Below are 13,536 nucleotides of genomic sequence, written 5' to 3'. Positions count from 1 at the left end.
GCCTAGCACCATGCTTTCTCTGGGGAAAGAAGGACCTTCCATAGCTGTGGGGGCTGTAGCTGCGTCCTCCAGATGGAGTCTGGCTTGTATTGTGGACAGGAGCATTTGTGGGGGGCAGGGTTTGAAGCATGGGGCTGTGTCTGGAGGAGTGTCCCTCCTTCCCCCAGCATCAGCCCCAGCCTGATCAGCTGTACACTGGGAGCTGCTGTCTACAGGTGTAACCTGCACCCGCACATTGCCTCAGCAGGTCTAGGACTCTTGTTAAGTAAGTATTTTGATGTTTTCTACCTGGAATCCAATAGCTCTGGGCCTAGCCTCAGACTCCAGTGCCCAGGGGTACTTGAGCCCAGCTCTGTCTACCCCATCTCTTCAAGGGAGCAGCTAGAGAACAGGCTGGGTGAATCTGGACTGGCAGCCCCTCCAGTAAAGGCGGCTGAGACTGGGGAACTCCTAGGGTCCCCCCAAGCCTGAGCTCAGGTAGGGCCTCTACTTGGGAGAGGCTCCCTCAGTCCTCCAGTGCCTTCCCTTGCCCAGAGCACTGACCAGTGTACTCTGGCTCTCTCTAATCAGATCCTCTGGAGTGGGAGGGTCTCCCCTTTCCAAACCCAGGTGGGGCCATGCCAGGCTGTCTAGGAGCGTCAACCGCAAGCTCCTAGGATGCTGTGCCCTCAAGGCATCAGTCAGTCAGTCATGGGCCTGGACGCTGCCCGCTGTTTACCCAGCCTCTTTGATCTAAGGATTGCAAAGCCCTTAACTTATTCAGCCTCATTAGGGGCCTCTGAAGTGGTGACTTTGATGGTTCTAGCCAGGGTAGAAAAAACAAGGCTGCAGAGAAGGCTCCAGGTCACCAGGTAAATCCAGCCTCCTCACCTGCTCTGAGTCCCTTCTGCTGCTGGGCTCAAAATAGCTGGAAGGTGAGCAGAAAGGCTTTCTTTGCTTGGTGACACCCACCCCCATCCCAACTGTGCCAACCCGAACTAGGGTCATAGGAAGGACTAAGTTTGTCCCAACTCCTGAGTTGGCCATTTGAGACTTAGCATGAGAGGCTCACTGTAAACACAACAGACTTACCTTTTTGGGCTGGGGGGTGGGGTTCACCTGGATGTATTTGTCTTAAGGGCTGAAGAAACCAGGCCAGGCGCAGTGGCTCATTCCTGTAATCTCAGCACTTTGGGAGGCTGAGGCAGGCAGATCACCTGAGGTCGGGAGTTCAAGAACAGCCTGATCAACATGGAGACACCCTCTACTAAAAATATAAAATAAGCTGGGTACGATGGCGCATGCCTATAATCCCAGCTACTTGGGAGGCTGAGGCAGGACAATCGCTTGAACCGGCCAGGCAGAGGTTGGAACGAGTGAAACTTTGTTTAAAAAAAAAAAAGCTAGAAACCCATGTGGTACATGTGTGTATACACCACATTCAGCCACCATGTGCCAGATAGTGTTCTGGATGCAGGGAATACATCACCAAACAAAAGACAAAATTCCTGTCCTTGTGAAGATTACATTCTAATGGAGTAGAAAGAAAATAAACTGGACTGTATGTTCTTAGGTGGTCCGTGATACGTAAAACTATAAAAAATATAGCAGGGTAAGGGACTGGAAATGCTGGGGTTTGCAAATTGAAAAAGAAGTCAGGGTGTAACTCATTGAAAGGTGACATTTGATTGAACAAAGACAAAGGTGGTGGGAGGTGAGCATAAGGATGTCTAGGGAAAGAGCATTCTGGGCAGAGCTTGCTGGTGAATGTGCACGTGCTCTGGCACATGCACCTGAGAGTGTCTGGCTGGCCTCGTGCAGATGCTAGTCCTGCACATGCGCATGAGGCAGTTGGGAGGGCGGGGCGTGTGAGACACGTGTTCACAGTAGCAGCCACAATATCTGGTGGGTTTCACTCCAGCAGGCACTATGCTGAGGTCTTCCCAATCACGATCTCTCATATCATCCTTGCAACAACTCCACAAGGAGAAACAAAGTATTCTTTCCATTTGGCAGGCACAGAAACTGAGCCCAGAGAGGTCAAAGAGGTTTGTCTGGCTCCAGAGCCATTGCTGTTAACCTCTGTTCCATCCTGCTCCTGCACTGTGATTTCACATGATGTGACAGTATGTCTCCTGTACATATGTGACAGCAGGACATAATTTGACATTACTGTGACATTTGTCATTTTGTATGTGACTATGGCACAGTGTAGTAGTGTGCCAGGATGTACGTCTTCTTGATGTACATGTGACACTAGTTATGGCTTGTGATGACTGTCAAGGGCTCATGGTGGCAGCAGCATGCCTGTGGGTATGTTTGGGAATGGTGCAGTATTTCTGGGTGTGAGAAAAACACTGACTCAGTGGCTGACATTGTTCCTCCTGTGGACAATTCCTGTGGCTACCTAAGACACCAGGACAGGCAGGGATCAGGAACTGGGACTTACAGCCAGCAAGGCAAAGGCTGAGAGGGGAAAGCCCTGTCCTCCCTCCACCTTCCAACCTCACTGCGCTCTCCAAGCAACACTCCACCCACCCCTTCAGACCCGACGGGTGGCGGGAGTTCCGGATGGGGAAGGAGCGTTGCTGTGGCCTTTGGGGAACAAGGCACACCCTCAGACAGTTACATGATATGCTGCCCTTCCACATCCACTCACCACACTTCTGCTCTGTGCCCCGGGGCCTGACATCTGTGGACTGCATCAATGGCTCCCTTGTTCCCCGACTTCCTGTTGGGTTGCCAGTGAGACATCCCAGCATCTTAAGAAGACTTAAGGGAGGAGTAGAAGATGTTTATTCTCTTTGTTCCCTCTCCACCAGGTTGCCATGGTTGGTCACATCCCTCAACCAAAGGTCACTTCCTGTCAGGGGCCCCACTCCACACAGTGACCTCTCCTCACCCTCAGACTCAGAAGTTGTAAAGGTTTCTCACTTGCTGGCCCCAGAGAACTGCACCATCCCTTGTTAGTATTTTTTTGTGTGGGGGATGGCACTCACCCAGTCTGGCATGCAGTGACATGATCTCAGCTCACGGCAACCTCTGCCTCCCAGGTTCCAGCGATGCTCCTGCCTCAGCCTCCTGAGTAGCTGGGACTACAGGCGTGCACCATCAAGCCCAGCTAATTTTTGTATTTTTAGTAGAGACAGGGTTTTGTCATGTTGGCCACGCTGGTCTCAAACCCCTAACCTCAGTTGATCTGCTCACCTCAGGCTCCCAAAGTGCTGGGATTACAGGCGTGAGCCACCACACCAAGCCCCTTGTTAGTTTCTTAAGCCCAGCCCATGCCTTTGGAAATAGTCTCTTTTTGTTTTATTTCTTGAGATAGGGTCTTGCCCTGTCACCCAGGCTGGAGCACAGTGGTACAATCACAGCTCAATGCAGCCTTGACCTCCTGGGCTATAAGCAATCCTCCCACCTCACCCTCCCAAGTAGCTGGGACCGCAGGCATGTGCCACTCCACCTGGCTAATTTTTTCATTTTTATAGATAAGGGATCTCCCAGACTGGTCTTGAACTCCTGGGCTCAAGCTACAAAGTGTGGGGATTGGCCTCCCAAAGTGTGGGGGTTACAGGCATGAGCCACAGGCCAGGCCAGAATAGCCTATTTTTAAAACACTTCCTAGTTTGAGTATGGCATCTCCTGCTTAGACACTGACAAACAGGTCCACATGGTCGCCAGCACAGTCACACACAGTCACACAACCCCCACAGGCCATCGTACTGCCATGTTGTCACCAAAACACACAACCCCCCTCAGTGTCACACGGTCTCACATGTGCATTCTCATCCCTGAGCTGCCTCATCACATCCTTTAATGAGGAAGACTTCCTGAGGAGGTGGGTAAGAGCAGGTGGCTGTGAGCCAGGTCAACGGAGAATGGGTCTGCAAATCAAAGTCAGTTGACAGGGCCAGACTGCCAAATGAAACAAAATAGAAGCTGCTCCAGGAACTGTCAACTTAAATAGCCATAACAGACACAGAGGAAAGACAGCAAGGACACTTGGCAAAGTAAACCTCAAAACCCCATTCATTTGCCTCTCATTATGGAAATTTATTCTTCCTGAATGTATAAGGCAGAAGACTAATTCAATATACATTCACTTGGCAGAATTCTACAAGTTCTGGGCTGTGTAAATGTGCCCCTCTTCCCTCTATTACCAGGATGTTTGAGTAAATGTGCTTCCTTTTTTTCTTTTAAAACATTGCCTAGATGTTTTACAGTGCCACCACCTCTTCCTGAGAAAAAGGTGTGTCCCTCACCCTACGCCGCAGGAGCCAACAGACTATCTTTCTGAGGGGCCACAGGTACACTTCCACGTGGAGAGAACAAGGGCAGTGGGTGAAGGAAACAGGGATTTTTCAAACTAATGTTTTCCCTCAAACAGGCCTCCCTCACCCTTAGACTCTGAAGCAACGGCGCGTCTACTAAAATGGTGACCCCTGCTGGGCTGTGAATTGTTTAGGAATGATGACTATGTCTAAAAGAAATTCTTGGCCTGGGATGGGGTCGGGGAAAGGGAAAAAAATAAAAGAAATTATTTTGAGTTTCCCATTGGCAATGCTTGCTACACGTAATCTGACTGCATCTCAGGGACCTGTAGCAACATCTCCAACTGTGCAGTGTAAGCCAAAGTCAAATGTGGGGTACATGAAGAAATTCCGTGTCGGCCAGTTCCCCAGAACCCAGCCCCTTGCCAAGGTGAAGTGAGAGGCTCCTGTAAGGAGGGCGCAGGGTTGTGTAAGGTCAATTCTCAAAGTCTTCCTGAAGTGCCCAGGGAGGAAGCCGAATCCAGGAGTCCAGATCCATAGAGTGGAGGCTCTGAGGAGTTGGAAGGAGCTGGAAGGAATAATTCCAAGAGCTTTAATGACCTCTTTCCCACAGCCACCCAGCCCCACCCAAACCCTTCAACTTGAAATCTGCCTGAAGAAGGGCCACTGTGGAGAGAAGAAGCAGGAGGCAATAGTATAGAATGGGGATCCTGGGGGAAGCAGTGTTTCCCTTGGGCCTTTGTCCTTGGCTGGGATTCCCTAGCCTGAGCAGTTAGAATGGAATGTTCCTGGGATGAAAAGCCTGCCCCTCCTCCACTTTTCCCCTTATGGAGTTCCCCAGAGCCCATTCCAGGGATTCCTGATATGGTGATGCTTTGGAGAAGCTGAAGCCCACACTGCCCAGAGTTCTGTCCTGGTGGCCTCTCCAGGGCTGGGCAGGTTGGTTCCATCATTTATGGATCTCTACCATATACTAGGTACTTAGTATGACTTCTAATTTAATATTCAAGTTTTCTATTTCCTAGCTCCCCTCAAAAATACAAAAACATCTTGTAGATCCGGATTTGAAAAAAAAAAAAAAAGAAAAGAAAGAAAGAAAGAAAAAGAAAAAATACAAAAAAAAAAAAAAATCAGAAGAAACTGGCTCAAAGGGAAGGCATTGCTCAGGATCCCTCAGTTGAGGAGTTCCAGGCCAGGACTAAATGTCAGGTCTGTCTTGTTGCCTTTTTGCCCCCACCATGAAGTGTGTCATCCTCCTCCTCTGCCATCCCAGCTCTTTGCTCTCCTTGACACCAAACATTCCAGCCCAGATATGCAGGGAGAGGAGGCAGCCCTCTCCAAGGCAAGCCCTTGCGAGGCTTAAGCCCAGAGCATCCTTGGCCCACCCTCGTCAGAAGCCAGGTATGCTGACTCAGCCTGACTCACCCCCCAGAACCCAAGCAGGTTAGGGTGTGCCCAGACTCTGAGGGGAGGGGCACTTTCTGCCACCCCTCCAGCATCTCATGTCCCTTCCAAGACCCAAGGACCAGGAGTCACTATACACAGCCTTGAATGTGGGAACCCAGATATCCCCCTAAATGGACCCCTCTTTAGCCTGATAAATGAATCACCATATAGCCTAATGTTTAAGGGATCCCCCAGTTACAGCTCCTGTGTCTTTGGGCAAGTCACCCGCCCTCCCTGTTTCTTCACCTGTGGAAATGGGGATAATAACCCTTACTTTGCAGAGTGGTGGCAAGGACTGGAACAGATTAATGGGTGTAAAGTGCTCAGGGGCCTGGCATAGAGGAGGTGGTTAAGATATTATTCCAGAACCAAGGGTTCCCTTCCCCCATTGCCCCGGGCCAGGGTGCAGTCAAGGACTAATGGTGGGGGGAAGTAGGTTGAGATCTCCAAGCTTTCCCAAATACCTCCACCTGCACTGCTCTTATGACAGGGAGCCTCTCCCTCAGCCCTGAGAAGCCTGGGCACCTAACTTGTTCATGAGGAGCCCACTGCCAGGCTTAGGGAAGGGGAGTGGCTGCAAGCTTGAGGCTTGGAGCACCTCACCATGTTCTGTGGCTCCAGCCTAATCTCTTTTTTTTTAAGACGTCGTCTTGCTCTGTCACCCAGGCTAGAGTGCAGTGGCACAATAAAGGCTCACTGCAACCTCTGCATCCCATGTTCAAGCAATTCTCCTGCCTCAGCCTCCCAAGTAGCTGGGATTACAGGCATGCGTCACCATGCCCAGCTAATTTTTTTCTATTTTTAGTAGAGATGGGGTTTCACCATATTAGCCAGGCTTGCCTCGAACTCCTGATCTTGTGATCTGCCCGCCCGAGCCTCCCAAAGTGCTGGGATTACGGGTATGAGCCACTGCATCCAGCCTGCTCCAGCCTAATCTCTAAGAGGCAACCTTGGCCACCACTGGCAGTGGGACCCTGGGTTCCGATCAATTAGTGTAACAAATCGTGAATGCAAAATGACTCAGGTCTTTCATCCTGATGGTGACCCCAAAAAGGGTTACCCGTCTTTCCTGGAAGTCTTTCCTCTCTAGGGTTCCAGGCTCAGCTCAGCCAAAGGGGTGTCCTTTGCTCCCTTTTCAAAGAGGGTTCCTGCCCCTAGGGAGTCAGAGACGGGCACTGCTGTGGCCTCCAATTCACCCTACTCAGGAAGCCATCACCAGAACTACACTCCGGCTCTAGGAACGTGCCGACCACGACTACCCTGCTCTTTCTCCCAGACTCCTACAGTTCAAGTCTTGGGAAGCTCCCGGACTACCGGGGAAAGGGACGATTCGGGGTGGGAACAATAAAGTACCAAATCTGCTCCAGGCCGCGCCCTTGTCTCAAGAAATCAGCCCCACACTGCCCTCTGGTGGCACCATACACGTGGTTATCCAGGTAGGGGCAGGTCTCGGGTTAGAACCTTGAACTAGTCTCCCAGCCCTAAGCACTATCCTGAGGAAAGGCTCCTGTGCCCCTCATTTCCCTTTGCTGAGATCTAAATTCACTGATGGCTTTCAGTGTCCTCAATTCACATATCCCCCAAGATCCCTATACTCTCCAGAGCTGGGGGCCACCAAGAAAGTGTTCTGAAAGTCATGTGGGGAGAAAAGGTGGGTCAGTCTTCCGTCCCATGCTAGAGCTGGCCTCCAACAAACTTCTCAGCCCCCAAGGAGTCCCCTGGGATGGTGACAGCCAGGAAAGGCTGCCAGGAAAAGGGCTGGGAGACATAAGCCCTTAAAGTAGAGGGTTCCTGCCCCTAGGGAGTCGGTGATGGGCACAGCTGTGGCCTCCTTAAAAGTCACCCAGGCTGGAGTGCAGTGGCACGATCTCGGCTCACTGTAACCTCCACCTCCCAGGTTCAAGCGTTTCTCCTGCCTCAGCCTCCCAAGTAGCTGGGATTACAGGTGCCTGCCACAACACCCAGCTAATTTTCTGTACTTTTAATAGTTTTACCATGTTAGCCAGGATGGCCTGGATCTCCTGATCTTGTGATCCACCCACCTTAGGCTCCCAAAGTGCTGGGATTACAAGCCACTGCGCCCAGCCTGAATGGAGCCAGACAGGTGAGTTTCTAGAGGGGGCCTTGGAGGGTCAGGCAGGTGTGGAAAGGTGCCTCTGGTTTGTTGCCTGTGAGGTAGTGGACACAGCACTAACTAGGAGCTGGGGTTCAAGTCTGTGTGTTTGTGCCCTGGCCAGGAAGCTTGGTGAGGAGCAGTGGAACATCTGGAAGTGGAGGAAGGGGGCAGAGCTGCCTGTGACACCAGGACCAATCTCCAGTTACCCCCCCATACACACACACACACACACACACACACTAGCCAGTGTCATCTCTAATTCTCTACTCACCCACCCCACCCCAAATCAGGACAAGCTGATTACAAATAAATCCTGGAGAAAGCCAAAACTCATGGCACCGAGCACTTTACACCATTAGCTAAAAGCTTCTCTGGACCAAGTGCCCACTCCCATGCAACCCAGAAAATAAACAGTCCTCGCTGCAGCCCAGCACCAAGGCCTGAGCTAAATTCCCTGTCTCACCTACAAGAAGTCCTGTACTCTCTAATCCTCTAGACCCCAAATGACTCAAGTGCCTTTGGAAGATGTTTCCTGTCTGGAAAGATCAGAGGATAGCATTGCCCCCTTCACTACTTCCCTGGGGTCCCCTAGCTTTGTCAGAGGCTCTGAGACCCCCCTCTAGTACCTCCCTTCCCCAGCTAAGAAAGGGTTCAGGAAATCCTGGCTGTTGGCTGAGAAACCAGCCAAAAAGTTTGTTATCCTGGGAGAAGGGCTGATGAAGGAGGATCCGGTAAGGGCCCCAATTCTCAGCCTGTTAGAGGAGTGTACCTGACCCTCCCAGGTTCCCGTGGGAGAAAGCATCCTCCCCACTTTACTCCATTCCGACATCCTGACCCTGAAAGGGACTGAGGAAAGAGGCCCAGAGTTGTTGTCAGTCACAGAGCAGACAGGATCCAGAAGCCAACTCTCCCTAGCCCCTGCCCAAGGTACTGTGGGAAGGACACACACACAGGCCAGGGACCTTGGTTCTTCCCTCACTGGCCTGTGACATAGAGAAATTCCCTCTTCACTCTGTAAAAGATGGACTTTAAATTAGCGTGTGGCTCTATCAGCAAAAGCAGTGCCTGTTTCTAGGTGTAAGTTAAAATAATAAATTACCTTTCCATGATTTAGGGGGTAAGAAGAAGGACCTCTGCCCTGTGTTATCACCATCACAGCCCCTCTGGGAGGTGAAGAGATCCACTTCACAGACTGACAAGTGAGTGCAATTAACTCAGCTGGTGAGTAGCAATGCAGTAACCAGGTCACTCACAGCTGAGTGGGGACAGAGGAATGGGAGGCTGAAGGGCATCTGGACAGTAAGAGAAGCAGATCTCATCTCAGATCTGGCCATTTAAGGCCCCCCTTTCTGGAAGCTGATGTCATTACCTGTCCCCTTGGGGCCTGTTAAAGGGTATCACCTGGTTCCACCCTGGCCTAGCCATCTTAGGGACACGTTGGGAGCTAAGTCTCTAGGTTTTGCTATGTAAGGATCCCTGGGTGAGCAGGTGCCAGACACCCTGTCCTGGTCATCTGAGTCAGGCCATAGTCTTAGCGAAGCTGCATGAGGGCATAAGAAAAGCTGTCTTCTAGAAGCAGAAGGGCCCAAGTATGAAGGGAACAAATCCTAAACCTCTCTCTGGGATTCTGTCTCCCCAGATGGGAAGCAGGCCTAGAGCGGAATTCAGTGGTACGGCCCTGTGCCAGCCTCCACTCCATCCTGGGGCCTCATTATTCTGTCCTCCTGAAGGCATGGAGCTGGGTGGTGCCAGGAAGCAGCAGCCTCAAGGGCAAGACTGCTCACAGCCCTGAGGGGTCTGGGAAAGGCAACGCAAGCCGGGGTGAGGATGGGGGTTGCTGCATCCATGCCGCAGGTTCCAAATGGCAAAGTTTGCCAACCCGTTCCTGGGATCTGAGCCCCCCTCGAGTCCGATTCTTATAATGGAGACTTGATGCTACCGCCTTACTACCCAGATGGTCGGGGAGAGACGGGAACAGAAAGTGGCAGCTTTACTAGGTACCCAGCAGAAGCCGGCAGCTCCAGGGAAGGGAGCCCCGGGGCCCTGGACCAGCCCCCCAACACGCCCTGACCCTTGAACGCACCAGCCGCTAAGAGCGCACCTCAGCCTCCTCTACCGTGCCCCTGGCCCCCCACTGTCTCTTCCTGCAGATTCATCTTCCATCCAGCCAGCATCCGCGATCGTCGGTCGGTCGGCACCTTGGTGAGGCCTGTCGGGGTGGCCAGGGGTCCGGGCGTGGAGGTCAGCGCTGCGGGGAGGCGGGACCGCGGGGCGGGCTGCGGCGGAAGGGCGAGTCGGGCTCCGGGCCGTGGCCGCGCCGCAGTCGCCCGGTGCCCCAGGGCACGCAGCCGCCCAGGCCGAGCGCGGAGGCCAGCAGCGCAGGGGGGCGGCCGCGGCGACCCCGGCGCTGGCCCTTCTTCAGGCGCGACCCGTGCGCCGCCAGGTAGAGCTCGGCCTGCGCCACGCCGCCGCTCAGGCGGCTCAAGCTCTCCGCACGGTGCGCTAGGCGCAGCTCCGCCGCCAAGAAAACGCGGTGCAGCTGCAGCACGCGGCTCTCCAGCTCCGACACCAAGCGCCGGCGGCCCTCCACTTCCAGCAGCCGCCGCCGCGCCTCAGCCAGCTCCAGAGCGCGGCCTCCTGCCCCCGCCGCGCCAGAGCCCCCTCCGGGCCCGGCGATCCCCGCGCCCCCGCTAGCGCCCTGGCGCCAGCGCTGCAGCTCCTGGCCCTCGGCCGCGCCTGCCGAAGTCCCGGCTCTGTCTGGCAGCAGCGGGGACTCAGCCGGGGTCGGGGTCAGGGTCAAGGTCGGAGTTGGGGGCGGGGGCTGAGGGGATGGCATGGGCTCCCGGGGCGGCGGCGGCGACCCTGGCTCTGCCGTCCCTTCTTGGGCCCCCGGGCCGCAGGCGCTGATGCGGCAGCCCGGCATCCCCCGCCCCCCGGCGGTCTGCGGCTGTCGGTGCGCAGGAAAGATGAGCACCGCACACCTGAAGTGCGAGACTCGGCCGCAGCCCCTACGCCAGGGCCGCGCCCGCCGCCGCCCGCGCATCTTATAGAACAAGGGGCGGAGAGACGGGCAGCGCAGCCAATCAGAGACGGGCACGCCCTGAACCCGCCCCCTCCCCTGCTACGCTGTCAGGGCATTCCCCAAACCCTTCACGTCCTACCCTTAGAGGGATTTTGCCCCTCTAGGGCATCCGGTCCCCGTTCGCCTCTCCCCAAGTTTTGGCTGCAAAGAGAACCTCATATTCCCTGGTTTGGCCCCTCAGGGTCATAAGCTCTGGTAACCGGTGTTTAGAAAATCATGGAATCCGGTCTCCACCCGCGGGAGGGGTCTTGCCTAAGGCCTCTGCGCGAAGAGAGCCTGGGCTGTTACCCAGGAGGCTTGACTCCTCGTGCAGTGCTCCTCCCACACCTTATGCTACCCTTGGCCGAATCAGTTCCTCCTGGTCTCTCCTGGGCCGCAGGGCTCGCCAGGACCCACTTCTCCCCACTCACTGGAGTTAACGAAGAGGGACCACTGCCGTTCTGGTGGGTTGGGGATCTGGCTGGGCTGATTTCACGCTAGGTAGGGCCCTTCATTCGCAGAACAAATACCTCAGCGCTGCCGCTGCCGCTGAGCCTGCAAACCTTGGTGGCACCACAGAGGAGCCCTGGACCCCACGGTTTGCAAAGTTCTTTCCCTGCCGCTGCTCGCTTTTTTTTTTTTTTTTTAACTCCTCCCAGCGGGTGTTCCTAGACCTTTTAAAGACTGGGAAATTGGCTCGGCGGGGTGGCATCCTAGCACTTTGGGAGGCCGGGTGGATCACCTAAGGTCAGGAGCTCGAGACCAGCTTGGCCAACGCAGTGAAACCCCCGTCTCTACTGAAAATACAAAAAAATTAGCTGGGTGTGGTGGTGCACACCGCAGTTCCAGCTAGTCGGCAGGCTGAGGAAGGAGAATTGCTTGAATTCAGAAGGCTGAGGTTGCAGTGAGCCGAGATTGTGCCACTGCACTCCAGTCTGGGCAACAGAGCGAGACTCTGTCTTTAAAAATAAATAAAAATGTCATACTGCCGACTGGTGGCTGAACCCAGATTCCTGAATCTGGACAGAAATGCACCAGCTCAGCCATTCATGCCATCTGGGGGCTCAGATACCTGAGTCTAGTCCTCTTGGTAGAGGGATGCTCCTTATGTGGGACTTTATCTGACGATTCTCATCTGGCCCTGACAAAATGATAGAACAGAACCCTGCCCACTTTTCCCCCAACAGAAATGATCCTGCCATACCAAACACTGGCCCAGACACCACAGGCCTGCCTCAGTTTCCATCCACTTGAAGGTGTCATCAGAGATGGGAAGTCTCTGTGGTGGGTGGGAGCAAGGCCCAGGGGTCCAGAAACCAGCTCTGAACCCAAGTGGGAAGGACTGCAGCAGACCCTGGGCTCAGGAAGACCTGCGGAAGCTGTGGCCAGTGTGACTGCTGCAACCTGAAGAGGCAGATGGCATGCTTGCCTGATGTGCAGGATGATGACAGAGCTCCCGAATGGAAACATGCTCTCTAAGTGCTTTCAGGTGTCAGACTGAGTGAGACTGAGTGATGGGGACTCGTGGGTGAGCGAGACAGTTCGGCTCCAAAGAGGCAGCTCAGAAGGAGCTGGGAGAGGAGGGCAGGTGGATGAGAGGCACCAGGCATGGTGAAGAGGAAGGGAGGAGGGCTTGGGGGAGGGAGGAAGTCAGAGGCAGGGCACTCAGTGACCAGGGGTGGTAGAGACTCAGTGAGGGAAAGAGGAGGGCTTGCGGCGATGACTCAGAGAGAGGAGAAATCTCAGTGAGGGGAAGAAGAGCTGTTCAGCGACTGTGCTGGGGCTCAGTGGGGGGAAGGGGCTGAGTGTGTGCCAAGGTGCTGGCAGAGGCTCCCCATAGGGGAAGGGAGGTTCAGTGAGGGGCTTGGGAACTCAGAGAGTTGGAGGGGCTCAGTGAAGATGAGGGAGGCTCAGGAGATACCGGGGTTGGCCCCAGCAAGGAGGAGTGCCCTGCTGAATGGTGGCATCCCTTTGAATGGTCTCTTTTGTGTCATGCAATGATAGATCTTTCTCAGGGCAGAAGCCCCCTATCATCCTGGTGGTGGGGAAATGGACAGAGAGGCAGATCATTGCTCCCAACTCCTGGGGGACTGATTCAGGGGAAGAAGACTAGGACTTACCCTCAGCCCCCACCACTGACCAGATCCAGAGAACCAGTCAGACCTGGGCTCAAAACCCACACATGCTGCCCATCTGGATGACCTTGGGCAAGTAATTTCTCTGAGTGGAGAAAATAGTTTTTATTTTATTATTTATTTATTTATTTATTTTTGAGACAGAGTCTTACTCTGTCGCCCATGCTGGAGTGCAATAGCACGATCTCGGCTCACTGTAACCTCTGCCTCCTGGGTTCAGGAGATTTTTCTGCCTCAGCCTCCTGAGTAGCTGGGATTCGAGGTGTGTGCCACCATGCCTGGCTAATTTTTTTTGTATTTTTAGTAGAGATGGGGTATCGCCATGTTAGCCAGGATAGTCTCTATCTCCTGACCTCATGATCCCTCTGCCTTGGCCTCCCAAAGTCCTGGGATTACAGGCGTGAGCCACCAGGCCTGGTGTGCAATATATATTTATTGGAGGAATGAATGTTCTCTGTCTCCAGATATCACCCCTAAGAGGGGGCAATTGATAACCTCTTCCTGAAGAGAAACCAAATCCCAGAGTAG

The 13,536-nt window shown here is 53.9% G+C and overlaps 1 protein-coding gene across 2 annotated transcripts; it reads right to left on the bottom strand.

Moving 5' to 3' along the window:
* Nucleotides 1-4,007: 4,007 nt before the first annotated feature.
* TRNP1 (TMF1 regulated nuclear protein 1) lies at nt 4,008-10,845 on the bottom strand. Of its 2 annotated transcripts, none has more exons than XM_039474418.2 (2): nt 9,896-10,845; nt 4,008-4,818 (listed from the first exon to the last, which is right to left on the bottom strand). In XM_039474418.2, the coding sequence occupies exon 1, from the start codon at nt 10,733-10,735 to the stop codon at nt 10,055-10,057; it is 681 nt and encodes a 226-aa protein (XP_039330352.1). In that variant the 5' UTR covers nt 10,736-10,845; the 3' UTR covers nt 4,008-4,818; nt 9,896-10,054. The 2 variants fall into 2 exon arrangements, with proteins under 2 accessions (XP_039330352.1, XP_039330351.1); XM_039474417.2 differs by having other exon boundaries at nt 9,914-10,845.
* Nucleotides 10,846-13,536: the final 2,691 nt, after the last annotated feature.

Source organism: Saimiri boliviensis, chromosome 11 (assembly GCF_048565385.1).
Source record: "Saimiri boliviensis isolate mSaiBol1 chromosome 11, mSaiBol1.pri, whole genome shotgun sequence".
Classification (NCBI taxonomy): domain Eukaryota; kingdom Metazoa; phylum Chordata; class Mammalia; order Primates; family Cebidae; genus Saimiri; species Saimiri boliviensis.
This window is presented reverse-complemented; position numbering and strand designations above follow the sequence as displayed.